The following is a 25,876-nucleotide window of genomic DNA, read 5'->3' on the forward strand; positions in this document are numbered from 1 at the left end:
AGACAGACAACCTACTTCCGGTGTACCCAAATCCTCGTTCACTGTTCTAGCTCTGGCTGGCCCCAAGCGCGAGGAGTGCACTATTTTCCGCGGCGGACGTAGCGCCGTCGACTGTCCACCAATCAGGGACGATGGATTTTAAAATATTTATTTCGAAGCGTTTATTCCTCAAAGTTTATTTTTCGGAGTTTATTTAGACAGCGTGGATTTTCTCATGATTTATATTCAACAGTTTATTTTGCAAGTTTGATATATAAGAGATTTATTTTTGAACGTTTTATTTTTACATGATTTATTTCGGCGTCATCCCTGTCATAGCAGGATGAGTCTCGGAATTCGCGGTTCCTATTTCGTGCGCTATGTCTATTGAGAGGTTTGCCCTTTGGAATTTTGGAATGCAGGTTCATATGTATACTGTTCACCATCTCTCATATTTACCCTGCATAATCGGGGGTGGCGGCAATTCCGAAGTAAAAGAAGCAATATAAGTGTACCTGCCGTAGACCGAGCATTGAAGTAGCAGCGCTCGTATTCAGATTTGTAGATAGTCTTCTTTCGCGAACTTTGTAATACATCACCCACACAGTCCTCACGATCAACCCTGAGATTATAACTATATAGACTACCATTTGAGCGGTATGAACCCGCGTTTATCATTACAATAGTGGACATTATTTTCTCTTCCAGGGATCCTTTTGTTCTTCATCAGATATTCCTTTGAGGCTAGCTCCAGAAACATCAGAAGAGCCAAGATGCGTTTTGCATTGATCGTCGCCACTTTGGTTGCCGGTACGTGAGTGACGCAGATTCTTCCGCTGTCCTAATACAATATTCATGTCTCAAATATTTTGTACCTTGCGTGAGGCGTTATACTCTCACATGATAAATAATGATTTGGAGTAGAATTACTCCTAAGACGATTCAATCTCCAAGTGATTGGCGACAAAACGATAAACCTGTAGTCAACCACATATTAATGGAGAAACAGTCTTTAATGAACTGAAAGCAAAAGCGCGCCACACGTTCGCGCGCCAAACGCAAACCTCGTTCGTCATCGTCGACGGACGGTATAGCCTCTTTCACATATATGTCGGCACTGCTCCCTTTGGAGTCGGCCCAGGACGCACATTCCCCCAGGGCGTCAGTCGTGAAGTTGTCCACCTCTGTGAGGACGACAACGGCGAGCCCTTTCACAAGCCCCACCACCACCGTGGAATCCAGGGTAACGGTGTCCAGGGTCAGGGGATAGGGAAAGTCACATGGCGTGGCGGTGGGGCGAGCATTGCAGACTAAACTGCAGGACCGGCGCCAAGAGGGGACGCGAGCGTAGACTCGCGGAGAGGGCTGGCGCCGCGGGGTAAGCTGGCTTCAGCCGCTCGATGGCAACTGTGTTCGACTTACCATTGATGCTGACGCGAAAGTATTTTTCGTGGCAGCATTGGACGGCAAATGGGCCATCGTAAGGGGGCTGAAGAGGCTTGCGGACAGCGTCACGACGTACGAAGACGTGAATGCAGGTATTGAGATCCAGTCAAACAAAAACTGTGTGTGGCTGTTGTTGGCGCGTAGGGGTAGCACGTAGCTTGTGCATGCCTGGACGCAGAAGACTGACATAGTCAGCTGGCTCGGGATCATCTTCGGGAAGCCAAGTGCCAAGAAACTCCCCTGGAATGGAAAGAGACTGGCTGTAGACGAGCTCCGCTACGGACGAATCCCGATCTGCTTTGAAGGTAGTGCACATCCCGAGGAGGACAAGGGGAAGATCGTCTGTCCAGGAAGTCCCACTGCACAATGCAGTAAGGGCGGCCTTCATCTGGCGATGCATGCGCTCTACCATGTCACTTGCAGACGGGTGGTAGGCGGTAGTTCGAAGGTGTGCGATGCCTAAGGTATAGACAGAAAGCGTTTGAAAAGGGGCGGATTCAAATTGACGTCCGCGGTCAGTTGTGACGCTTCGTGGCACGCCGAAACGAGATATTCACGAGACAAGGAACGTTGAAATGACAGTCTGACCAGTGCTGTCTTGCATAGGGGTGGCTTCAGGCAGGGGGAGAATCTGTCAACAACTGTCAGAAGGAACAGGCGGCCGTGTGAGATGGACAAGGTACCGACGATGTCCATGTTAGTACGTGCGAAGCGGGTTTTCGGAGATGGGAAGTGGTGATGGTGAAAGGGCTTGCCGTTGTCGGCCTCACGTATGTGGGCAACGTCACGACCGACGCCCTGGGAGAATGTGCGTCCTGGGCCGACTTCTAAGGGAACTGTGCCGACATATGTCTGAGAGCGTCTGAGGAAAACCCAGGAAAAACCCCAGACAGCACAGCCGGCACCGGGATTCGAACCCGGGTACCTCCCAGTATCGACGTGACATGGCCAGCACGCTAACCACTTAGCCACGGGAGCTGGGAGCCACGGAGATGGGAAATCGTGTGAGTGAGAACGATGTATGCCGTCCAATCATCGCGCGTTGACAAGAGATGCAGGAACGTGTGGCGGCCCGTGAAAGACGACGACGACGCGCCTCTGCTGCCGCGCGCTACTGCGCCTGCCAGCCAGTTCTACCGGCACCGTCCTAGCGTGGGGCCACGCACATCTGCCCCCTGGGACATTCCATCATCGCCGGTCAGGACTCATGTAGGGGAACACCACCTCCTCTACATTTGGTGACCCGAACAACGAGCACCATGTTCGGCGTAATTCGGCCATGCAACACCCTAAATTTTTCAACAAACCAGCAGCGAACCACCCTCTAGCAGGCAAGGCGCACCGGGACCACTGTTCCACCGGGGACCCGCAGGAAGACCACAGTAAGCTGACTTTCCGGCCTCCACCTGCTTCATGATTGACCTCCCCGGCACTTCTCTGGCGGCAGCCGGCATTCACGCTGTCGTACCGGTCGCGGTACTGTCGCCCACTCAGCAACGCACTCACCCAGCAACAATCAGCACTCAACAACCCAATCACTCAGCAACAATCAACGCTCGGCAGCAATCTCTCAGCAAGCACTCAGCGCAGTCAACAAGAGCTCAACGCACTCAGCAGACAATCAGCAACCACTCAAGCACCCAACCACTCAACCAATCGGCAGTCACATCTCTTCACTGGAACCCACCCGGATCGCAGCGCTCTTGTTCCCGCCATCCCGCTGCTGCATCAACAGCCACAATCGCAAGCCGTGTCTCCAGTCGTCCACCATCCACGAGTCGTCCTCATTCTCCTCTTCATGGTATCGACGCGGACCTCAACCGCATGCACCGCTCCGCGTCTGAGGGGGGGAGTGATGTGGCGGCCCGTGAAAGACGACGACGACGCGCCTCTGCTGCCGCGCGCTACTGCGCCTGCCAGCCAGTTCTACCGGCACCGTCCTAGCGTGAGGCCACGCACATCTGCCCGCTGGGACATTCCATCATCGCCGGTCAGGACTCATGTAGAGGAACACCCCCTCCTCTACAAACGTGTCCAGTTTCATACGTCCTTTCAAGCCAGACGTAGTGGCAGGTTAGGAAATCGTAGAAAACTGATGCCGGGAGACTGTGCAGGGCCTCGAGAATAGTGCGCTGGAATGCCCAGGGCACGTAAGGCGAAGCGTGCCGGTGGACGAGCCGCAGATTAAGCTGAAGCCAGTGTGCGATCACTGTACTAGTTGGGGTGCGATTGGTTTTGTGTTAAGGTCTAGGAGCTCGTTATGGCTGTGCTGCGCTTCAGTCAGTGCCGCAAAATCGAAGACGCGTGGGCAAGACTTGGGGAGGGCGTGAATGGTTGCGCGCGACAACGCATCGGTAACAGTGTTGTCCGCTCCCTTGATGCACGTACACAGATGTATGCCACCCGACGGGTTTGGCGAGACGAATGATGTCTGCTGTCGGATGGAAGTAACTTGAGAGCGTGCATGAGTGCTTGTGGTCTGTGAGCAGAGTGACATGGCCTCCCTCGATGAAGCAACGAAAATGGCGAATGGCGAGAAAAGCAACTAACAGCTCACAAGCGAAGGTGCTATACCTCTGTTGAGTTTGGGGTCAGCGTGCAGGAAAAGAGGAAAAGTGGCTGCCACGTGCCAGAGATCTATTGCTGAAGAACAGCACCCACGGCAAGTGACGTAGGAGCATCATGTTGAGGGTGTATGAGTAATCCGGCTAGAGCGGGTGATTCTCTTGCGAGCAAAAATGCATCAGAAGCAGGGCCCGACCTCCCTGTCCCCCACTCCTTCCTGTTGTCCTCTCTCCATCCGTCACGTCTCTACGGTGCTTATAGCCTCAGTAGCTTCGCGGCACTAACACGAGTGATCCTTACGAGATCCTGAAGAGGTTGTAGCAGACTGGCACAATGTGGTGAGGAGCAGCGATAGAAATTGAGAAGACCGAGAAGCTCATGCAGCTGTCGCTTGGTAGCCGGACGGGAAAAAATGTGAATGGGTTCCGCTTTCGTGGGTAAGGGACGGATGCCCTTTGCGTCGAGAATGTGCCCGAAGAAGTTCACCTGAAGTTGATGGCGGAGACGCCGAAATGAATTTTTGATGAGTTGATGTGCCATACTGATGCAGGCGATCGAAAAGGAGGCGTAGGTGCGCGTAGGCGTAGGTGTTCTTCAAGTGTATAGCCGGCGATGAGGAGGTCGTCAGTGTAGTAACAGAAGGGTAGCCCACGGATCACCTTGCCAATGAACCACTGATATGTTTGGGCGGGGTTTCTCAGTCCTATATGCATCCGCACATATTCGAATAGCTCAAATGTTGTGGAGGTGGCTGTCTTGGGAATGTTTTCGGTCTCCATAAGAATCTGACGATGCCCTTTAATGAGATCTATCTCTGCGCCAGCCAAATTTGCAGTGTAGCCTTGGATATGCGGAATGGGGTACCTGTCCTGGACAGTAATGAGGTCGAGGGCACGGTGATCCCCACATGGTCGCCTGTCGCCTGATGTAGGCTTCCGAACAATGTGGAGTGCAGACGACCACGAGCATGATGATTTACGTATTATGCTCAGTTCCAACATGAATTACGTACGGGTGGAAGGTGGCGAAAACGGGTGTGTACCGGTTGGCCCATAGTCTTGATATGGTGCGTCACGTCGTGCTTGACGGGGGGAGAGGATCACCGGGTTTGGTCGAGTCGGTGTACTGCTGTAGCAATTCCTTGTACGGGATTTGGATCTTGTGCGGGATTTCTTGTACGGGATTGGACAGCTTACAGAGTACACTCTAAGGGGAAAAAGAAAAAAAATGTAGAATTTCCTACCCAAGCTAGTAGAACGACAGTTTCTACTCTGTAGTTGTTTCTGCTTTGCAGTTACACTCAAAAGGTAAAATTGGTTTGAGCAGAAATGTGTTTGCAATGGAGCTCTATTGAGATGAGACCGTTCAGTTCCGACTACCTTCTATCAAACAATGTGTAGTATTGAAACACTCCAATTGAGATTGCAAGACTATGTATGACAAACTATAAAGGCACCATTCTGGCTCACACCACATCAACATGTAACACAAAATGCACCAAATGATCACTTAGTCAGATGGACAATTATGTAACTATGCGCTGTGGTGTATGGGCTGATAGACGACACAGTTATGACGATGACGACGCAATAAAGCATAAAACCATAAAACATTTCATCGAGCACGCTCCCGTCGACCGCTCAAGGGATCCGAGAGCCGACAGACCACAATATTTTCCCGTGGTTTGCGTTGAACAAAATGCGTTATGTAAGTGACACGTGCGACGCAAATTGTGAGGACAAGCATGCTTCATATTTCCCAGTCAGTATACATCCGTGAAGCACGGTAGAGGCTGCCTTACTACTCGCAAAGAGTACGGGTTTTCCGCAGGTTTCCATGCAAAACGGAAAGACAAAAATGATAAGCATTGCAGCAGCATCTGTCGGGTGGTTCCAGCAGCCGGCTCCCTCTCCCAAAGCGACTTTCCTCGGTCGCGCGCCCGCGGTTGCTTACCTGGGGAGTTTCATCTCCTATCCTTCTTTCTCAGTGATTTGAATTAACATCTAAACGACGAAAATTTTCACCTTTTATCGACAGGCGCCTTGGCAGGGCCATTTGAGGCACTCGACCACGACTCCGTCTCCTTACCCGACGTCACATTTCATGTACCCGGACACCCCGCAAGTGAGGTCAAGTTAACCCATGGAAAAGTAGAGGGACTAAGCAAGGTCCTCAGGCCCGGTCGTGATTGCTACGGACGTTACACGTGTGATGTCTTGGTCAGCGGTCTACACGTCACCTACAAGGCTGTAGCTACTGCGCCAGAGCGAGAGTTCGACGTTGTAGTGGACGTTCTTCACGGCCTGTTCCATCTGGACAGCAGAAAGACAGCAGGTACATGATGTCCGTATTGAGAATTGAGGAGGCTTAAGAGTTCTGTCCCTTTGTGAGCCATCTATCTTCTTGGTTTTCAGAAGATGCTTTCTTATTGCTTATCTAATCACAAATGCCTGTTACACGTTCTTGAATGATTGATCTAAAAGTTGATTGGGTCAACGTTGACAGGTGCGTGTTTTCCAGGAGGCAAGTACGAAGCAAAGAACGTCCGTGTCCGGGCTCTACACCAATATGTCAGGAAACCAGTGAAGTTCGGCACTGACCGGAAGCAGACTGCACTGTTCGACGACACGCTCAAGAAGAAATTGCTGGAACTATTGAAGCAGGTCGCGCGGACAGAACTATTCAGTGGTGTGCTGAATGAAGTTTTAGACGTTGATACAAGCAAGCGAGGTTGGTGGAACGCCGATACATTTGAACTGCTGTCTCAGACATACTTCGTGCAAAGGTACCTCCAGAACGGACTCCTATGGAGACACATGTTACGTGCACCACTGGGTACTATTGCACATGTTAATGTGTTTTGAAGTTTAGGGAGTTGCGATCACATTATTAATAACCGATGCGAGTAATCTATTATAAAATTGCTATCAGAGATATTATGATCACGGATCACTCCATGAGAGCGTCACGAGAATTATCTCTCGCTCTATAGCTGCATTATGCTCACCAATCGCGATATGACCGGAGATCCAGCCGGTTATACCGTTTTGTTACAGATTACAGATATCTTCTTGTTGAATGCATTCATTATTCAGGTATTTCATGAATGAATTCTCATAGGCATACGTTATCGTTCAACATGCCTGCAAATGCACTGCCCTAAAGCTCGTAGAAAATATTTCAGTCGAAAACCTTAACACCACGTAACTTGGGCGCCTCCTTCAGTTTCCGGAGCCCTTCGTAATAGTCGGCCAAGATCATGTTGCTGCTTGAGTTTCCCTTTTTGCGGGATAGGCACCTCAGGGCTCTGTTGCACAACTTTCTAATTTAAACCACTAACCCATTTTTATTAATTATTGAAATCTCATTGAGACCTGCGCTACCGGTTAAAAGGATGTAACGTCGAATCAGGCCACGCAGTATATGTACTGTGTTTTGGAAGTTAAAATAGACCATTAATTTAGGAAAAATTACCTCATTCCTCGAGAAAGCACCCTGTATACAGAGTGTTTCGTTTAATTTCCCTGACTAAATAATTCGCGAACGGGTACACCAATCAAATAACTTTCGTTTTTAAAAGCTTCTGATACCACCTACAAGCTGCACCCCGTGGGAATGAGTGGAAGGCGCTCATTATCTATACGAAAATTCAAATACCTTTCCTGAAACAAACATAACTTCTAAACCAGAGCACCGTCGGCATGAAAATGGGTACTACCCCTTTTGGAACCTTCGGTGGACACCTTTTAGAGAAAAATCAGCCACCGAAGCGGGTAACTTCTTGCAGTAGTTAATTGGTTTCGGTTAGATATTTTTGTCATGGCTGGTCGCAGCAGGGATGTATATTTTGACGCACATGCGTGTTTCAGGTTTTGTTAGACGTGGAATGGCGATAGTTAGGAATGGCGAAGGAGGATAGTTTATCATTCTGCTAGCTCCCTTTTGCACGAAACCCCTGAGTTACAGAGTTAATTAATGAATTTTAAGTAACTAGTCGTCTTGTAGTTGCATACTTTCTTCGAGAGGATGTCCGCTTGGCCACATAACTCTTGCAAAAACGACATCTGTGCTGTATATCTGTGCTCTCATAACTTTTTCTTAAAATTCTGTAAAGGATAGAAATAAACACCCTGTAGAATACCTTCCACTAAAAGATCTCGCTGTATATGCTCGCCGACATATGACGAAGTTCAATATGCGCGTTATGCAAATGTACTCCCGTAAGCCTCGCAGAAAAAAAAAATCTTTTCACAGCCGTTGGTTCCACTTACCTTGGGGTCTACTTTGTGCAGTCGCACCGGGACCGTCTGAAGTAAGAGGAGTGCCATTCAAAGCAGTCTTCGAGGACTACGTCGCTTTTCCCGATTTCGAAATTTCTGTGTCTGGAGCTCCCACGAGGAACGTGACATTCACCAAGGGAAGAGCAGGACCTCTGAGTGTGCTTCTCAAGTCTACCCGTGGTTCTCATGGGGCCTATAACAGCGTTCTATCACTCAGGAACCTGCGTGTCATCTACGAGGCTGTAGCCACAGAGCCAAAAGAACAGTTTCAACTGGTAGTGGATGTAGTACGGGGCTTGGTGAAAGTACAACGCACAAAAACCGCAGGTACGAGCATTTACACCATTACTGGACTTGTAACTGAACCTTGAAAACTTGTTGGGAGTAGACACAAAAATGTGCACCACCTTGCTCTAGTTGCACACCTCCGGCTTACAGTAGGCCTTTAAATGTACATTTTATGGACATTGCTCGTACGGACTCTTACTCTTTTATTACACGGACATGACCCCCTCCTGCTTTGATCCCCAAGGAATGAATGGCATATGTAGCTGTTAGGAATTTCGTCACTCGAAAAGCAACTTCCTCACATCTGCAACCTTTGCAGGTGGGAAATTTGAACTTAAGGACGTCACTTTCGAAGATCTGAACGTGTCCGTCGAAAAGCCAGCTGAGTTCAGCAGCGATGGAGAACAGAACACTCTGTTTGAAGAGGAGGTGGAGAAAACAATCTTGGGATTTGTGGAGCTTTTCGTACAGGGAGAAGTGGTGAACGACGCGCTGACGTACCTCGGAGCTGATATCCCCCAACTAACCTCGACCACTGTCGGTTTGTATGTTTTGTTGAAGCTACCAGAATTGGCAAGATGGAAGAATATCGCAGTTATATCGCGGTATTCTTATCAGCCGCGCCAAAAGCCAAGGTCATGTCCGCACGCTCTTCGTTAGAGTACGAGGCCATTGCATTACAGTACTCGTATGGAACAACTGTCTCACGCGTGTCGCACGGGTGATTTTATTCAGCGCATGTGAATCTTCCTTTCAATGAAACTGCTTTTTCGCATGGTTCATTTGTCCGCGACATATGCTTGTACTATAAGTCACTGCTACACGTTTGACATGGTACCCCCACTGCGGGATGACAAGCGGCAGCGACAGTTATCGTTCAAGACTTGATGCGAACATTCATGACCAGATACGTGACTTTCCTCTTTCCTTTCTCTTGTAATGCTTTGAAAACGATGAAAGTCCCTGCATCCCACGCTATCCTTTCCGCGCCCTGTGAGGCTGTCATCTTCGTTTCGATATTCCGAAGAGGTGATAAAACAGAAAAGGCAACAAAATTGATACGAGGTACTAAGCCCTGCTCTTCAAGTTATTAACAACAATAAGCATTGTGCGTCGTGGGTAGCGAAATCGCTTGCCTGACTCCATTTAAACTGCATCGATAGTTGGGGACATCAATTTGTACGACAGGCTGGAGAGTTAAAAAAGGATCAAGAAAGGCCCGCGTTACTGAGGGTTTTCCTGCAGACGCCATCCTTCCAGGTTTCTGTTTTGGGATTGCCCAAGGATGGTGTCACCATCATCTTAGCAATAACGTGTAGCCCAATCATAAGCATCACTTCAAACCAATTAAGAACAATTGCCCAGTTTATAAAGGCTACTGTCGTCCCGTATGCTGTGTGTATACCCCTACAGTAATGTTACGGACCAGAGTGTCACGACACGACGGTCTGCTTTGTAATGCATTTTCTTCTGTTTCCGCAGCTTCGCCGTTAGCACCGTTAAGTGAGCGTGCAATTCTTCTCCTTGGTCAAGAATAAATAAGAAGGACCCGGCACTTCGCATTCCACTGCTAAAATAATATACAGTGGAGACGAAAGCCTGTTTCGATCATACGGGCATTCGTTCTATCGAGTTCGGTGCAAGCGCTTCTAACCGTCGTGATAAGGGGACACTGCCACAGCCACCAGCGATATACAACGCACACGCGCTGCCAGCCAGGTAGAGAAAGAGAGGGTACGGCGGAAGTTCACTCATGGCTGTTCCTTAACTTGACTTCCGACACGCCCGCTAGCGAACCGAGTGGATGAATATAGTGTCAGCTAGTTGAGCGAAAGAGCACATTGTTACGATTCACGGCGCGAGCAATATTCAAACTGAAACCCATTAGTTCCCCAAAAAAATCACTGAGTGTCGAAACGGTTTTTCTTCCTGGAATATGTTTCGCTGACAGGCCCGATACGTAAAATAGAGGTTCCGGAAGCGTCCGAAATAAAATTTAAATATGACGATTTTTATTTAATTAACAGGCGTCTTCCACGCCGAGACTGGGAGGTGACACGGGTTCGAATCCTGTCACCGGCTGTGCTGTCTGAGGTTTTCCCTGGGTTTTCCGAAGACTTTCCAGACAAATGTCGGCACAGTCCCCCTTGAAGTCGGCCCAGGACGCATACTAACCCCCCCCTGTCCCCCACTCCTTCTTGCTGTCCTCTCTTCATCTGTCCACGTCTATACGCCGCTCATAGCCACAGTTGCTTCGCGGCGCTAACACGGAATTTTAAAAAAATTAACAGGCGTGTGCAAATAAGCTGCTCACTGCTTATATCTTGGCCGATGTCTCAATAACCGTTACCAAAAAAGCAAGTTATTCTAAATGAACCATGAATTTTGGAAAATTTGCCTTACACCTCGACAAAGCACGCTGTATATATAATACTGTTATATATACTGCTGTATATATATACCCTTCCGCGACGCGAGGGAGCGCCAGCTGGATTTGTACCCCGTAAGTTTTCCGGTTTGCTCCATTTGTTTGCAAACAGTGGAAGGGTCTATACGTTCCACTGCAAGACGTTGCTGTAGTTCTCGCATACATAAGCTGCGTTCTTTCTATATATATTTTTTTAATTCCTTGTTAGCGTCGCGAAGCTGTGGCTATATATGAGCAGCGTACAGACGTGAACATTGAGACAGGACATCAGGAAAGAGTGGGGGACAAGGGGGAATATGCTGCGTTCAACATGCATGTTATGCAAATGTACTACCGCAACCCTCGTACAAAAAAATTCATTTTCAGGGTCGTTGTCTCCACTTCGTGCAGTCACCACGGGACCCACTGAAGTAAGGAAAGAGCCATTCAAAGCAGTCTTCGATGACCACGTGGATTTTCCCAATTTCGAAATTTCTGTACCTGGAAGACCCACGAGGAACGTGAAATTCTCCAACGGAAGAGCAGGGCCTCTGAGCGCGTTTCTCAAGCCTGCCCGTGGTTCTCATGGGGCTTATAAGAGTATTCTATCCCTGAAGGACCTTCGTGTCACCTACGAGGCTGTAGCCACCGAGCCCAGGGAAGAGTTTCACGTGGTCGTGGATGTAATAAAAGGCGTGGTGGAAGTGGAGCGCACAGATGCCGAAGGTACGAGCGTTTATATCATTACTGGCCTTGTGAATCAAGGTCAGAAAATTTGTTGTGAGTAGACAAGAAAATAAGCACCACCTTGCTCTAATTGCATACCTCCTATTTCCCAGTTGACCTTTAATTGTTTGCTTTATGGACGTTACGACGCCCTCTTGCATGTCTGTACAGGATTGACTCTTCCTACTGTATTGGAGAAATGTAACCAGCGGTAAAAAACAGGACAAAAGAAGTAGAAGAAGACACGAGTTACCTTTCTCCAATACTGTGTACCAACAGGCCCAAACATTCACCCTTCCTACTGTGCTACTTCCAAGAAAAACATGAAATATGTGTTGTAAACACTTAAGACTAGTTGGGCAGTTGGTACAAACTCATAATAAAGGCGGTGGAAACACAAATAACCAAACATCACACCAACAGACAGCCACGCTTGTGCCAGACTGCGGCTGGTTGTTCGCATGGTATTTGGATATTTGTGTTTCTGCCGCCCTTATTATGAATATGTAATTCGTCAAGGCGGGCTACATGGTAACTATACATGATATTGAAAGTAAGCATGGGATTACGGACGAAGGAACAACACACACACAGGCTCAATTAGCAACTGACATTTATTACGAAAGATAGCAAAGAGGAAAACATTCATCAGTCATACAAAACCCGCAGTTATTCTTTGGAAAGCATCACAGAAGGATGACTAACACATTCCTTCCCAGTCCCTTGTATCTTCAAGACTTCTATGCTTTCCCTGCCACGTGGTTTTTTGTTACGCCCTATGATTTCCGTATATTTAAAAAGGACTCCGCATTCTTACACGTAGGCAGTTACACGTTTCCAGACACAGTCTGCAGTTCCACGTGGGGCACTTGGACTCAGCTATTCAAATATAATTTATGCTCTCGAATACGATCATTGACATACCGTCCCGTCTGTCCAATGTATACGCCGCGGCATGTCGTAGGAATCTTGTATATCACGTTTTTTTTATAAAACACTATATCTATACCGTAGCTAAAACCCACCATCTTAATTATGTGTCTAAAATAATGCAGATACGGGATCACACGTGGACGTTAAGGTTTTCTGGTCTGGTTTTCATTTTTGTCTTCCTTCGTATTAAATGGCAGTTGCTAGTGTGAGCCTCTGTGTGCGTTGTACCTCCGTCCGTATCCCCCTGCTCACTTTCAATGTTATGGACATGTCTAGCTGGTAGAAAATTCGTCACTGGACAAGCAATCCTTCTGACTCCCGTAACATTTGCAGGTGGGAAATTTCAACTGAAGAACGTCATTGTGAAAGATGTGGACGTGTACGTTGACAAGCCAGCTAAGTTTAGCAGCGATGAAAACCAGAACACTTTGTTTGAAGAGAGGCTGAAGAAAAAAATATTGCAGTTTCTGGAGGTGTTTGCACAGGGAGAAGTGGTGAACGATGCATTCACCGCCCTCGGAGGTCACACCACCCCCGCTGTCTGAAGAACAGACATCATATGCATACATGATCGGGCGTTTTACGTATCCGATGTGAATTTATCGTTTCTTATAAGGATATTTGTGTTGTTATCGAAGCTTCCGAAATAAACACAATAATCCTATACTTCTCGATGTCAGTGTCGGTGCATTCGTAGACTGCATTGAATTTTCGTTGGGAAATAAAGATAAGGAAAACCGTTTAATTATACGAATATCACAGAGCCCGACGGGTGGAAGAAATGCATACCTGTTTAGAGGAAAATTCACTTGAAAATGTGGTATCAGATATTGTAAATTGGAGACGGTATTTCTGTGGGTCCCACCAATCCTCACTTCACGCCGTTAGCACCACTCTACTGAATATTTTTTTTTAAATCTTACGTGATATGAGGAACGAGACCATTTTGCTCTAATATGTGACAATACATCGCTTAGAAGATATAGTGACTATCCGATTACGGAGTCACCAGATGTGGGTTGTCACTGTCATTGTCATCGCCAGCTGGCATGCCTGTTGTTCCTTCTCCTTCTTTTTTATTGTATTATCTGAAAAGTTGCTGCATCGATCTTTCGTGGAGATTACTGCGAGAATTATACTATTGAAACCCTTGGCCTAAAAAAAAAGAAAAAAGTAATGCCTATTGCCCGCCCCCGCTGGCTGATTCACGACAGCCGGACAATTCTAAGAGATAGGAAACACTGCACTGGGATATGCTTAACCATAACCATAGGCCTTGAGAACATGAAACCATAGAAACGCTTGCACAGGGGGGGGGGGGGCATAGTCAAAGCGAGAGCTACCTAGAGAGGTGATAGAGACACAAACAATAAGCCCAAATATATATGCCCCGGACATGTTGTATGTCCTAACCTGTCTCGATGATGTTGAAATGTAGAAAATATTTTTTCCTGTCAAGGCGCCAAAAGTCCTGTTCTCGGCGCGCCCGCGTGTTTGCAAGTTATCGTGTAAGTTTTGAGAGCTTAACATAAGTGACACTTGAGTAATCTCCTTACCACTTCACACTGCGCTGCTTTGTATCGGCCCAGGCAACGCTTGGTGCGCTAGTATACGTCTAGAGGACGCCTAAGTGTAGACTTTGGGAATGTCTATTAGACGTCTAACAAAGTAGCTGTATTGCTCCCTATCCGTCCCCTAGCCTTCCCCTAGCCCAGCTGACGTTGCGCTAAAATACGATTAGCCGGATAAGTATAGCATCGATTTAGCCTTTTTTTAGACCAAATGTCTCAAATGGGACAGCAGTTGTCTATCCACTGAGCCGCCATATAGACATGTATTAGCCATGATGTCTAAAATTATACATAATTTATACCTAAATTTGGCACTAGTGGCCTATTGGTTCATCCAGGTATATGTCCCTCACGTGCACATGCAGGTATGTGTGGTTCATGCACAGTATGTCTACACAATTCAAAGGCGCACCATGGATCCATGGATGTTGGTACAAGATTTATTTCTATTAACATACTGGGTAAACACTGACTAGAGTTGCAAACATGCTGGCAAGTTACCAGACATCGTGAGCACTTCCCCTCTTTGCACAATGACATATCGCATATGGCAAATCGCAGTACTTGTATCACTGTTAGCTGGAAGCAAGGCCTTTGTTTTCGGGTCCATGGACAGATCCTGATTACTTTACACACGTGTGGGGTGGAAGACGACTGTGGGTAGCAGGAAGGAACGTTTCCAAGATACGCTGAAAAAAAGAAACAATATATATGATAAAACTATAAACGACTGTATGTAAAAATGTTGGATGCAGCTCGTTTACTGAAGAACTGAAATTTATGCCTATTTTTTATTCAGGCACTACGCAAGTGTCAAATATATCCCTATCCATACATGTAGGATCATATTATGCTTGTGCAGAACCCGTTTGACTCCCGACTGACAATTCGAGGACGAAACCTTTTTCTATACAGTTGCATAACACCATGGCAAAATTAGAGAATGGGCGACGTTAGGTAATCCCAGCACTCCTCACGTGGGGGAAGGGATAGTAGTCCATGCTTTATTTTTTGTGACTTTCACACAGCATGGATCAGGGGCTGAACGACTAGAAAGTGAAGTAGTTTGCAGACCTTCGCCTACCTCGATGTAACGCAAGTTTCCAATGTTTGAGGCAGTGCTAAACATTCTGGGACTCTCTGAAGTGAACGTTACTAAAGAGACCGTGACGTGACACATCCTAGTCTGCAAATCAAAATGCGCACACGTTAAAAAGGAAATGGTGTTACAGAATCTGAAAACTAATCATTCTGACAGCCTGCACTTAAATGGCATCAATAACATAAATACCATGCAGGTCCCGAGCGAGATGTGCTTCAGCGTGGTATTCGAAAGCTGCGTGTGTGATAACCATAACGTTGGTGTGTACCTGACGCATGTGGATGAGGTGGTTGTTAACAGCGTGCGCTTTCCTGTCGAACTCGTGTAGCCATGTGTCCTGGCAAATCTAAATAGTCGAGAAGTTCGCTCAGAGGTCCCAGGAAAGAGCAACTATTTGGGTGTTGAACCACAAAACAGTTTGTGTTTCTTTTAGATGTCCCGTTAATATTGTTAAACTATCTTCAATTATAACGGCGAGGGTTTTGTTAAGTCCCCATTGAATTCGGTGAGCACCCTGCGAATTAATCTTTGCCACGTTCTTGTTAAGCCTGATTTTTCTCAGAATTATACTTTGGCACCCCCAGTGCACCAGAGAAGCACACTGAACACTCTAACAAACAGCGTCATTCGCGACATACACGCGTTCTGCATATGCACATCGTGCCGCGCATTGTACACATGTTTCAGAGACCTTTTCAGAAATAATTTATCGATCCTTTTGACTTTTTTCAATCCGGAAAACAGATAATAAACGATAACGCCACACCCAGTTAGCCAGCGTAGACTGAGTGTCGTCTGCTAGGGAGCGGCCGTGTGTTGAAAACGTCGCCACTAGCGGCGCTGACACACAAGGTTTGCTGCGCCACCTGGCCCAGCGCAACAGGCCTATGCTTGCCAATTCTTGCCTGTTGTCCCGTTTCGTCCACGTGTTTGTGAACCTTCCATTTTTCTGTAACCGGTCTGTAGCCTAGATCACTACGTTCACATAATCGCCTCCACACTCTAAGAAAGCAGCCATTCACTCCGGCCGTAGAAGCCCGTACGGAACCTTTCTTCCCTCCGGGCTGTTGACCCACAATTCGCATGAACCTTTAAACACGTCACACCTAACCCTTTAAATACCATGCCAATGATGAGGACGGTGCCCAGAAGAAGAACAGTCTCTGTTCGAAATATCGGCGGCTTCTGTCCTGAGGAAACTCCCTTCCTACATTCTACCGATTCGCTGGATTTCTACCCATCTAGGTTATTCAATAGCCCGCCTGTGCCCCTTGTCACCGAAGTACATCCCTATAGGCCCAGTGCTCCTACTGAACTGGGTCGCCGCAGTAGGCCGTTCTTGTGAGAACTTGAAGCTTGGAAGATTAATTTATTTAGTTTTTGTTTTGTTTATTTGATTGTTTGTTTCGCTGTAGAACGCATTTCGGTTTGGGCAGCCCCCGTGTGCGTTTGGCGGCAGCGGTGGCGATGCGTCTTCGGGTGAAGCAGCCTTGAGAGGCAATGCCGGATGAGTGCGGGGGTGGTCAAGTTCAAAATTTTTTTTCGCTGCTAAAACAAAAAGTGTTTCGATGAAACTTTGTAAAATAAATGTTCAAGGGGCACACTATCAAATGCAATTTGTCTCATATTTTTATCAGGACCACCTCAGTGTGCAGTTGACAGCTGAATATGTGGTGAAAAGCAATATTTTCGAAATTCATGATTTTTTTTCTGCGTACTCTTCCAAGTCTGCGCGCCGCCTCAAAATATTTTTAACACGTTCTATGCCTCCTACACAGCAGAGCTAAACAGTTTAAATAGCTCTGAAAACTTTGCAGAGTTCCGTAGAAAATTCCAAAAGTTCCCGAAATTTTTTAGTTTTCTCGGGGCATAAACTCTCGATAAAAGGTGTCCATCAACCTTCAACTGGTCTTGGCACGAAAGTATTATGCTTTGCCTTCACTCAGAAGAGATTTGGTTGGAATTCGCGCAAAAGCTATTTTGTTATAATTTTTTTTCGCCAGGTAGGTTACATGTCAAATTGTAATCTTCAAGAGGCCGGCACGGCACGAAAAAAATTTTTGCGGCAAAAATAAGCCGGTAAGTACATTGGCTGCATGGAAACAATTAACCACAATTTATTTGAAAGAAATCGGGGATGGTCGAGCGCAATGTCTGGGACGTTTGGCATGGACTGACCCAACTGTCAAACAACGATTAAATAGATGTGTCAAGAAAGACACTGTACTTTGTCGCGCAGAACATGTTTTACCGGTGCAATCTGCTTATTAAAGATATCAAGACATTTAGAGATATTTAGCGTGGAAAACGCAGATATTATTTCGGTGTCATCAACCGGAAGGAGGAATACTGACTGGCTAGAATTATATGAAAAATCATCAGACATTTGTTGGTTGATTATCATTCTTGTGGGAAAACAAACTCGTTAGGTAGGAGTTGAAACACTCTGCTATATCAACATCGTCTACTATTTCTCCATTTATATTAATCTCGCTCGGCAAAGGCGAGTTTGTGCCCTGTTCAACAGCCAATTCAAATTGTTCCATATAGTATTTGAATGCTTAGTCGACTGGGTGTTGCAAAACAAGTTAAGGTAATAGTTCCTTTTAGCATCTTTTAATTTTTTGTAGCCTGATTTCTGAACTTTTTGTATTCCTTTAACGTCGCTGCTTCCTTTGTTTTCACAAAGCTTTTATATAACTTATATTTTTGCCGTACAATTTTTAACAACTCTGGTGACATCCAAGGTTTACGGAACTTTTTGTTTAATGTTTTTGTCACAACAGCATATGCACAACATGCACAACATGTATATGCCGTCAAGAATGTATTAAAGAAAACATCATAGGCTTCGTTGGGATCGTCGTAAGAAAACACAAAATTCCAGTCAATGTTGCAAATATCATTTTGGAAAGCTGGCAGTCTGTCTTCTGTGACAAGCTGTAATGTTCTCTTCTTTGGCCTATTTTCAATAACTTTTTGTGCAATCAAGCATACCGGTATATGATCGCTAACATCACTTGTTACAACACAAGTCTTTAACAATTCGTTAGAAACAGGTCAAGTAGAGTTGAAGAGTATTCTGTAACACGAGTAGGTGTAGAAATTGTGTTATAAAAACCATATCCACTGTATAACATTGCAAACTGTTTTTTTTAACAGAGTTTGACGCCATATGAATATTAAAATCTCCGCCTAAAAACCTCATACTTTTGTTGGGAAACAAACATGAAGTATTCATCAAAAAAGTGAGCAATAAACACACGCTACTTGATGGTGGGCGGTAAAGGACAGTAAGCATAGATTGGTTACAACGGACACTGAGAACTTCAAAATCATCAGTTATGATAGAGTATTCAGGAACCAGTACACAATCACGATCTTTTACATGAACAGATACTCGACCCCCTCTCCTAGATATCTGATTTAGATAGAATTTCTCATATCCCTCTAAGCATAATAAATCGTCTTCACATTGAGACCGTGTTTCAGTGAGCATAATAACGTCCAAAGCACAACTTATATTTTGGAAAAGTGCTTGAAGTTTGGCATGTTTGCTTCTTATGCATTGTACATTTAAATGTAGAAGTCGAGTAACACTTTGATTAGGAAAGATATGACTGACTTCCCGTGGTAGTACATACATAATATATGAACTAAAACGACAGATAACTTCTTCTGAATTTGAAAATCTCAAATTATTTTCTGTATGTGTGCAGTTTTGCTGATACGGATAAGACTGACACCGTCTTGTTTTCGGACATACGTGGTGACGTATTTATGCCAGGTGTACTGATATCCGAGCTCCCTCGCGCGCATTCCTGCCTCATAGTACAGCTTACGGTTCATTTCCGTCATGTTTTCGTCAAGGTATATCTATTGATTCATCACACATGTTCTCCGTAACCTTGTTTTTCTTTCCATCCATAAATCTCTAGTTCTTCTATTCAATAACTTTGCTAAGATTACAGGCAGTTTGCCTGGTTTTGCTGGGAGCCTGTGTATTGCCTTGACATCTACTGCTGTGGGTATGGCAAGTCAAGAACCTTCACCACTTCCCCAAGCTTTTCCATTAGATTTTCCTTGGTTTCATAGGGAAACCCGTGTATTTCTACAATATTGCGCCTGCCATAGTGTTAACCCTTATGAAAATGGATTTTTCCTTTCTGCGGACTTCTTGTGGACTTCTTGCTTCCTGTCTTGACAGTGTGTTGACTTTAACTTCTTGTTGATCAAGTCAACAGGAATTGCTATTGATATCATTTTTACAATCTCTTGAACTACCCTATGTGTACCTTCTGTGGACAAGGTATATAGATTTCGCTGTTGACAGTTTGTGGACTTTCTATGCGCCTATGTAGCAAGTACTTATTTCAACCGTTTTTTTTTTTTACATAGATGAATTCCGTATTATTAATTACTGCATTATCGGACAGTAATGTTCACAGAGGTCGACCTCAAGGGGGCACCGATCATCCCATAGGGAGGGGGGGGAGTATATGTATATAGAGGCATACTGCTCTATTCATTGGGAGACAAGCTGGGTAATATCAGCAATTTCTGGGTGTGTTGTAAAAAACCATGTGGGGTGTACACCACTCCTGGGAGGTGGAGAGGTCCGTGTTATCGGCTCTCTAAACAAAGCGGTATTGGGATCTGACCTTATACTTAAATGTAGCAGCTTGAACGCAACTTTGCCACCTTTTAACTACATATTAAAACACTAAATACATTTTCGATGGCTTTGAAAAGACGGTTCCTCGTATTACTTTACTTCAGTTCAGTACACAATATATTTCCAACTTATACGACCACATGAGGATCATGCGCATGCGACAGGTTTGCTGCACATTTTGATTCTGCGCCTCAGTGCCTCGCCTCATCACGAAGGAGTCATCGCCAGTAGCATCATCGGAATGTCGTTGGGACTGTTGCAACATGTTTCAATTGTCTCAGGCTTTCAGCGTTCGCTCGTCAATTACAGAACGAAGGAGGATATGATTTTGCGTCGTAAGAGGTAAGCTGTATCATAGAAGTATCATGTTTCATCAAGCTTCACTCATATTCATACGATGACTGTTGTGCTGTAGGTTTTTGCTGTTCGTTTCGAGCAGCGGCTGCGGTCTTGCGTCCCGTCAGGTAAGTGTACAGGTTGGGACAAAAGTTTACGGAACACGCGAGCGGCGTACTTTTTCTTCGGTGCGACACCCTAGCGGCTGCAGGAAGCGGGTGAGTTCACTGTTTCGGAGGGGTGGAAGGGTACGCTCTTAGCGACACACAGCGGTAGCTTCCACTTCCCAAAGAACCAGGCGACCAGAACTACCGCTGTGTCTCTGGCACCGCACGCTTGCGCCCCTCCGAAGCAGTGAACTCACCCGCTTCCGCCAGCCGCTAGGGTGTCGTACCGACGAAAAAACACACCGCTCGCGTGTTCCGTAAACTTTTGTCCCAACCTGTACAAGTATCAGTTCAGGGCCGGTGTTGGTTCTGCTAATTTCATTCTCGTTTTCGCATGCCATGAAAGAACAAAGGAGGATATCATTTTGCGTCCTAAAGGTTAAGCTGTGTGATAGAAGTGTGTGATCAATCATCACTTGTATTCATACCATGACTGTTGTGCTGTAGGGTTTTGTATGTTTCTAGCGGCAGCAGCAGTTTTCCGTCCCGTCAGGTAAGTGTACAAGTATCAGTTCGTGGCCGGTGTTGATTGTGAACCAAATTTGTTGTTGCTATGACCATTCTACTCGGTTTTACTCACTTGTGTTTGAACATTACTAATTTGCGATTGAATGCCCTATTCAGACACATTTCTCTCCAGCGCTTCACAGACATCGCTTTCGCCGAAATTCAGTGGATTTTGAAGTCCACCGTTATCGTGGGTCACCCGAAGAACTCAGACCGCAACACGTCATTGACTGTCTATTGTGCCACGCGACACTGTGTGGAATAAAGCATGTGTACGTGTGGAATACTTCGCTACTGTGCGCGCGGGATGTTTTGTATGATTGTGTCGACACTGGATACCACTTTCAAGGTATGCATTTTCGGAATAAAATAGATACATATATAGTTTTGCAGTACTTCATTTCGTGTATTTTATGCCTGTTGCGATTGAGCGAACAATAGAACGGAGAAATTCAACTTCGCTCAAGTCACAGAAAGTCCACAAAAAGTCTTCACATCATACGGGGATGGCGTTAATCTTGCTTCAGTAAATCATATATCTTCGTCGATTAAGAAGAATATACCGAGTGCCTCACGGGTAACGGACGCGAAGCCTTTTAAAAAAGAACGAAGGTAGTTTCGTGGGTGACGCCGACTCATTGATAGCTGAGTCACAACAAAGTCAACAGAGAAATTGAGATCACATATAACAAGACTTACACATAAAGGTCACACGAAATTTGTGTAAAGTATATGGAGTCTACAGAAAGACCTGTTACCTTCCTGTGTAATTGTCAACAAGACTTAAAGTTCCATAAGTCAACATAAAATCAATATGTCAGGTAAACACAAGAGTAGTAAGTACTGACCACGATTATCCGGAAACGCACAACTGGTCTGGACGCCATTAATTAGCAATTAGAGCTAATTGGGACCCCCCACATTAATCAGCACCCTCCAGGGAGCCATCACACTAATTGGGGAACGTCTATCTCGCGTCCAGACCAGTTGTGCATTTCCGGATAATCGTGGTCATAAAAAATAAAAAATAGGCAGAAAATAGAATAAAAAGATAGAAATAGAGTGGAGAGAAACAATTTATTCGAAAATCAACGATGCCGCGGCGAAGAAGCCGCTCCGCAACACCCGAGTGACCAGCGTCCGCCATGTTGGTAGTTTGCACCCAGCAGTTGCAGAGATCGACGACAGGTGGCCACTTAGTTGCAAGGCATCACACCAGATGGCGCCACCATCATAGCTCTAGACGAGAAAGACAGAACAAGATACTAGCGGCGGGTAAAAATGACAGCACTGCTAAGCAAGTCTAGGCATGCGAGAGAAAAGGTCTAACCGCTACTGCTAAACAGAAAACAGTACACATCGGGGGAAAAGGCTTACGGGGACGATCGCTTAGGCCTAACCCCAACACTACGCAGCTAACACAAGGCGGGAACCACACATTGCTAAACATGCGAGAAAAGGCTTAACACGAGCGCGGTCACCGCTAAACACGGCAAACATACGAGGAAAGAGGCTTACGGGGGCGATCGCTTAGGCCTAACCCCAACACTACGCAGCTAACACAAGGCGGGAACCACACATCGCTAAACATGCGAGAAAAGGCTTAACACGAGCGCGGTCACCGCTAAACACGGCAAACATACGAGGAAAGATGCTTACGGGGACGATCGCTTAGGCCTAACCTCAACACTACGCAGCTAACACAAGGCGGGAACCACACATCGCTAAACATGCGTCAACAGGCTTGGACACCGCAAAACAAGTCTAAACATGCGAGAAAAGGCTTAACACGAGCGCGGTCACCGCTAAACACGGCAAACATACGAGAAAAGGAGCGCGTCAAATCACTCACCTTTTCCCCCGCGGCAACTTCCAGGCAGAAACTGAGCGAGCGCGGAGAACACACACGTCTGCTCTCTACGAGATCCAGCCAGAAAGTGAGCGAGCGCGCGGAGCGCACGTCCGTCTTCCGCGACGGTCCGAGAGAAACTGAGAGAGGCGACGCGCAGCGGCCGCTATGGATGCGCGCGCGCCCTCTACTCCACCCGTCTGCGCATGCGCGCGCGCGCTGCTAGCTCCCTCTGCGCCGGCCGCGGGTGTTTTCGGTTTCGGCTCTCTGCTGCGCGCGCGCGCTCCTAGCGGCGACGGGTGGCTTTTCAGTTTCGCTTTCATTCTCCGTTCTTTGCGCGCGCGCGTTTATCTGTATAAAGGCAGCGCGCACCGCGCTCGCGTCATCATTCTGACCGATACGTGGAAAACGCCATGTGTGGTTTATTCTCCTGCGTTTCTCGTCGTCGCAAGGAAAAGACAAAAAACGAAGAACTTCGCGAATTTATACGCGGCATCGTGGAGGAAGCCTTTCAAGTCCACCGTCTGGAATGGTTGCAAGCACGTCAAGAAATGTGTCAGGACAAGATGAAGACGCTCGACCGCATCTTAGCGGCGGACAGACTGGCGAAAAAGAAGTCCAACTTTAGCCTGGACAATCTGTATTGGGAACGCAGTTCCGATGTAGAGGACGACGACGAGGATGTGTAAATAAAAGCAATGCATTTCTCCTCGAGTCTCAGTCTCTTCTTTCTCTTCGTGCAACGTGTACGCACGTAACATGTCTTCCCCCGAACCTTTTCGTTTCCGTCATCCTTTTCGCTGTATCTTAAGCGGTCCCTCCATGTGCGGCAAATCTACGTTCGTTGCTAACGTGTTGAGGAACCTGAACGACGTGGTAGACAAGCCTCCGTCACAAATATTCTACGTGCAGAAATATGCTTCGCCGAGCATGCAGGACGAACTCGGGGACTCCGTAAAATTTACCAAGAAGCTACCGCGAGAGTGGGACACGTCGCGCGCTACGCTGATCGTCGTCGACGATCACATGACCGACGCCGGTTCCTTGAAGGAGGTGACCGATCTTTTCATTCGGGGTTCTCACCACGCCAACGCGTCGATCTTCTTACTCGTTCAAAACATCTTTTTCGACAGTAGCCATTTTAGAACAATATCCTACAACGCCAGTTACGTCGTCCTGTGGCGCACCGTGCGCAGCGTGCACCAGATGGAACATTTCGGCCAACAGCTATTTGGCAGAAAAAGATTGGAGTATTTTCTGGACGCATATAAACAAGCGATGTCGTCGCCCCACGCATATTTACTTGTGGATCTCCACAACTATACGCACGAGGATCACAGGTTGCGTAGCAATATCTTTCCGGGAGAACGTCAATATATCTACGCTCCGAAATGAATCTCCGCCCTCACCTCACTTTACTCAAAGTACTCTCCACTCTACCCCCTCCACGCCGTCGCGACGTCTTGAGACGTTCGTCCTCGTCCGACATGAAACACCTCTCCGAAATTTGCCTCAATGTATTGAACGGAAAGGTGGCTCTAGCTCCAGATACGTTCGCGCGTTTGAAGAAGCACAAACGCTTTTTACGACGGCTCGCCTACAAAAAGATTCACAAGAATCCGCAACGTTTGAAGCGCTATCTGTCTCAGCAGCGAGGACAGGGCGTTCTTTCGTCGGTGGTTCCTCTCCTGCTTTCCTCCGTGTTGAACCTTTTCGCCAATGGCCAAGAGAATTGAAGTGACCACCTCCTCCTCCTCCTCCATCGGAAACATTCTTTCCTCGAAGAAGAGCGACGACGTCAAAGTGAAACTCATACTGCAAGCACTGTATCGCATACTCAAGCAGTACGGATTTGACCCCTACGACAATAAAAACAAGGCGTCCGACGCTACAAATGACTTTGACTATTCGCTCCTCTCTCCAGAGGTGGACGAAGAGGAAGCGGAAAGGGTCGTCTCGGAATTAAAGAAGGTTCTTTCCTGGGATCGCGAGGGTTGTGTCTCCGTGTCGGGCAAGCCCATCAGACACTCCTCCGTTTACGAACTCGTCATAATTCTTCTGCATCGTTCTGCTAATTTCATTCTCGTTTTCGCATGCCATGAAAGAACAAAGGAGGATATCATTTTGCGTCCTAAAGGTTAAGCTGTGTGATAGAAGTGTGTGATCAATCATCACTTGTATTCATACCATGACTGTTGTGCTGTAGGGTTTTGTATGTTTCTAGCGGCAGCAGCAGTTTTCCGTCCCGTCAGGTAAGTGTACAAGTATCAGTTCGTGGCCGGTGTTGATTGTGAACCAAATTTGTTGTTGCTATGACCATTCTACTCGGTTTTACTCACTTGTGTTTGAACATTACTAATTTGCGATTGAATGCCCTATTCAGACACATTTCTCTCCAGCGCTTCACAGACATCGCTTTCGCCGAAATTCAGTGGATTTTGAAGTCCACCGTTATCGTGGGTCACCCGAAGAACTCAGACCGCAACACGTCATTGACTGTCTATTGTGCCACGCGACACTGTGTGGAATAAAGCATGTGTACGTGTGGAATACTTCGCTACTGTGCGCGCGGGATGTTTTGTATGATTGTGTCGACACTGGATACCACTTTCAAGGTATGCATTTTCGGAATAAAATAGATACATATATAGTTTTGCAGTACTTCATTTCGTGTATTTTATGCCTGTTGCGATTGAGCGAACAATAGAACGGAGAAATTCAACTTCGCTCAAGTCACAGAAAGTCCACAAAAAGTCTTCACATCATACGGGGATGGCGTTAATCTTGCTTCAGTAAATCATATATCTTCGTCGATTAAGAAGAATATACCGAGTGCCTCACGGGTAACGGACGCGAAGCCTTTTAAAAAAGAACGAAGGTAGTTTCGTGGGTGACGCCGACTCATTGATAGCTGAGTCACAACAAAGTCAACAGAGAAATTGAGATCACATATAACAAGACTTACACATAAAGGTCACACGAAATTTGTGTAAAGTATATGGAGTCTACAGAAAGACCTGTTACCTTCCTGTGTAATTGTCAACA

General features: G+C 46.5%; 2 protein-coding genes and 1 long non-coding RNA gene across 6 annotated transcripts in view; 1 reads left to right on the forward strand and 2 right to left on the reverse strand.

Annotated features, from left to right (window-relative positions):
* Positions 1-652: 652 nt before the first annotated feature.
* Positions 653-13,290, forward strand: LOC135388497 (uncharacterized). 2 transcript variants are annotated; one of them, XM_064618076.1, is made up of 7 exons: positions 653-789; positions 6,028-6,324; positions 6,496-6,720; positions 8,283-8,597; positions 8,878-9,099; positions 11,353-11,691; positions 12,958-13,290. In XM_064618076.1, exons 1-7 carry the CDS (start codon positions 753-755, stop codon positions 13,167-13,169), a joined length of 1,647 nt encoding a protein of 548 aa, XP_064474146.1. In that variant the 5' UTR covers positions 653-752; the 3' UTR covers positions 13,170-13,290. The 2 variants fall into 2 exon arrangements, with proteins under 2 accessions (XP_064474146.1, XP_064474147.1); XM_064618077.1 differs by having other exon boundaries at positions 6,511-6,720.
* A 1,323-nt stretch (positions 13,291-14,613) lies between these two features.
* Positions 14,614-25,876, reverse strand: part of LOC135388499 (peroxynitrite isomerase THAP4-like) — a 73,157-nt gene continuing 61,894 nt past the window's right edge. For all 3 annotated transcript variants that reach the window (XM_064618081.1, XM_064618079.1, XM_064618080.1), the window contains one exon: positions 14,614-14,884. In XM_064618081.1, the coding sequence (XP_064474151.1) occupies positions 14,824-14,884 (61 nt within the window). In that variant the 3' untranslated portion in view covers positions 14,614-14,823. The remainder of the gene's footprint in view (positions 14,885-25,876) is intronic.
* On the reverse strand, positions 22,041-24,797 carry LOC135387133 (uncharacterized). Its single transcript, XR_010420883.1, has 2 exons — positions 22,835-24,797; positions 22,041-22,221 (listed from the first exon to the last, which is right to left on the reverse strand). It is a non-coding gene; the product is annotated as an uncharacterized LOC135387133 (long non-coding RNA).

Source organism: Ornithodoros turicata, chromosome 3 (genome assembly GCF_037126465.1).
Source record: "Ornithodoros turicata isolate Travis chromosome 3, ASM3712646v1, whole genome shotgun sequence".
NCBI lineage: Eukaryota > Metazoa > Arthropoda > Arachnida > Ixodida > Argasidae > Ornithodoros > Ornithodoros turicata.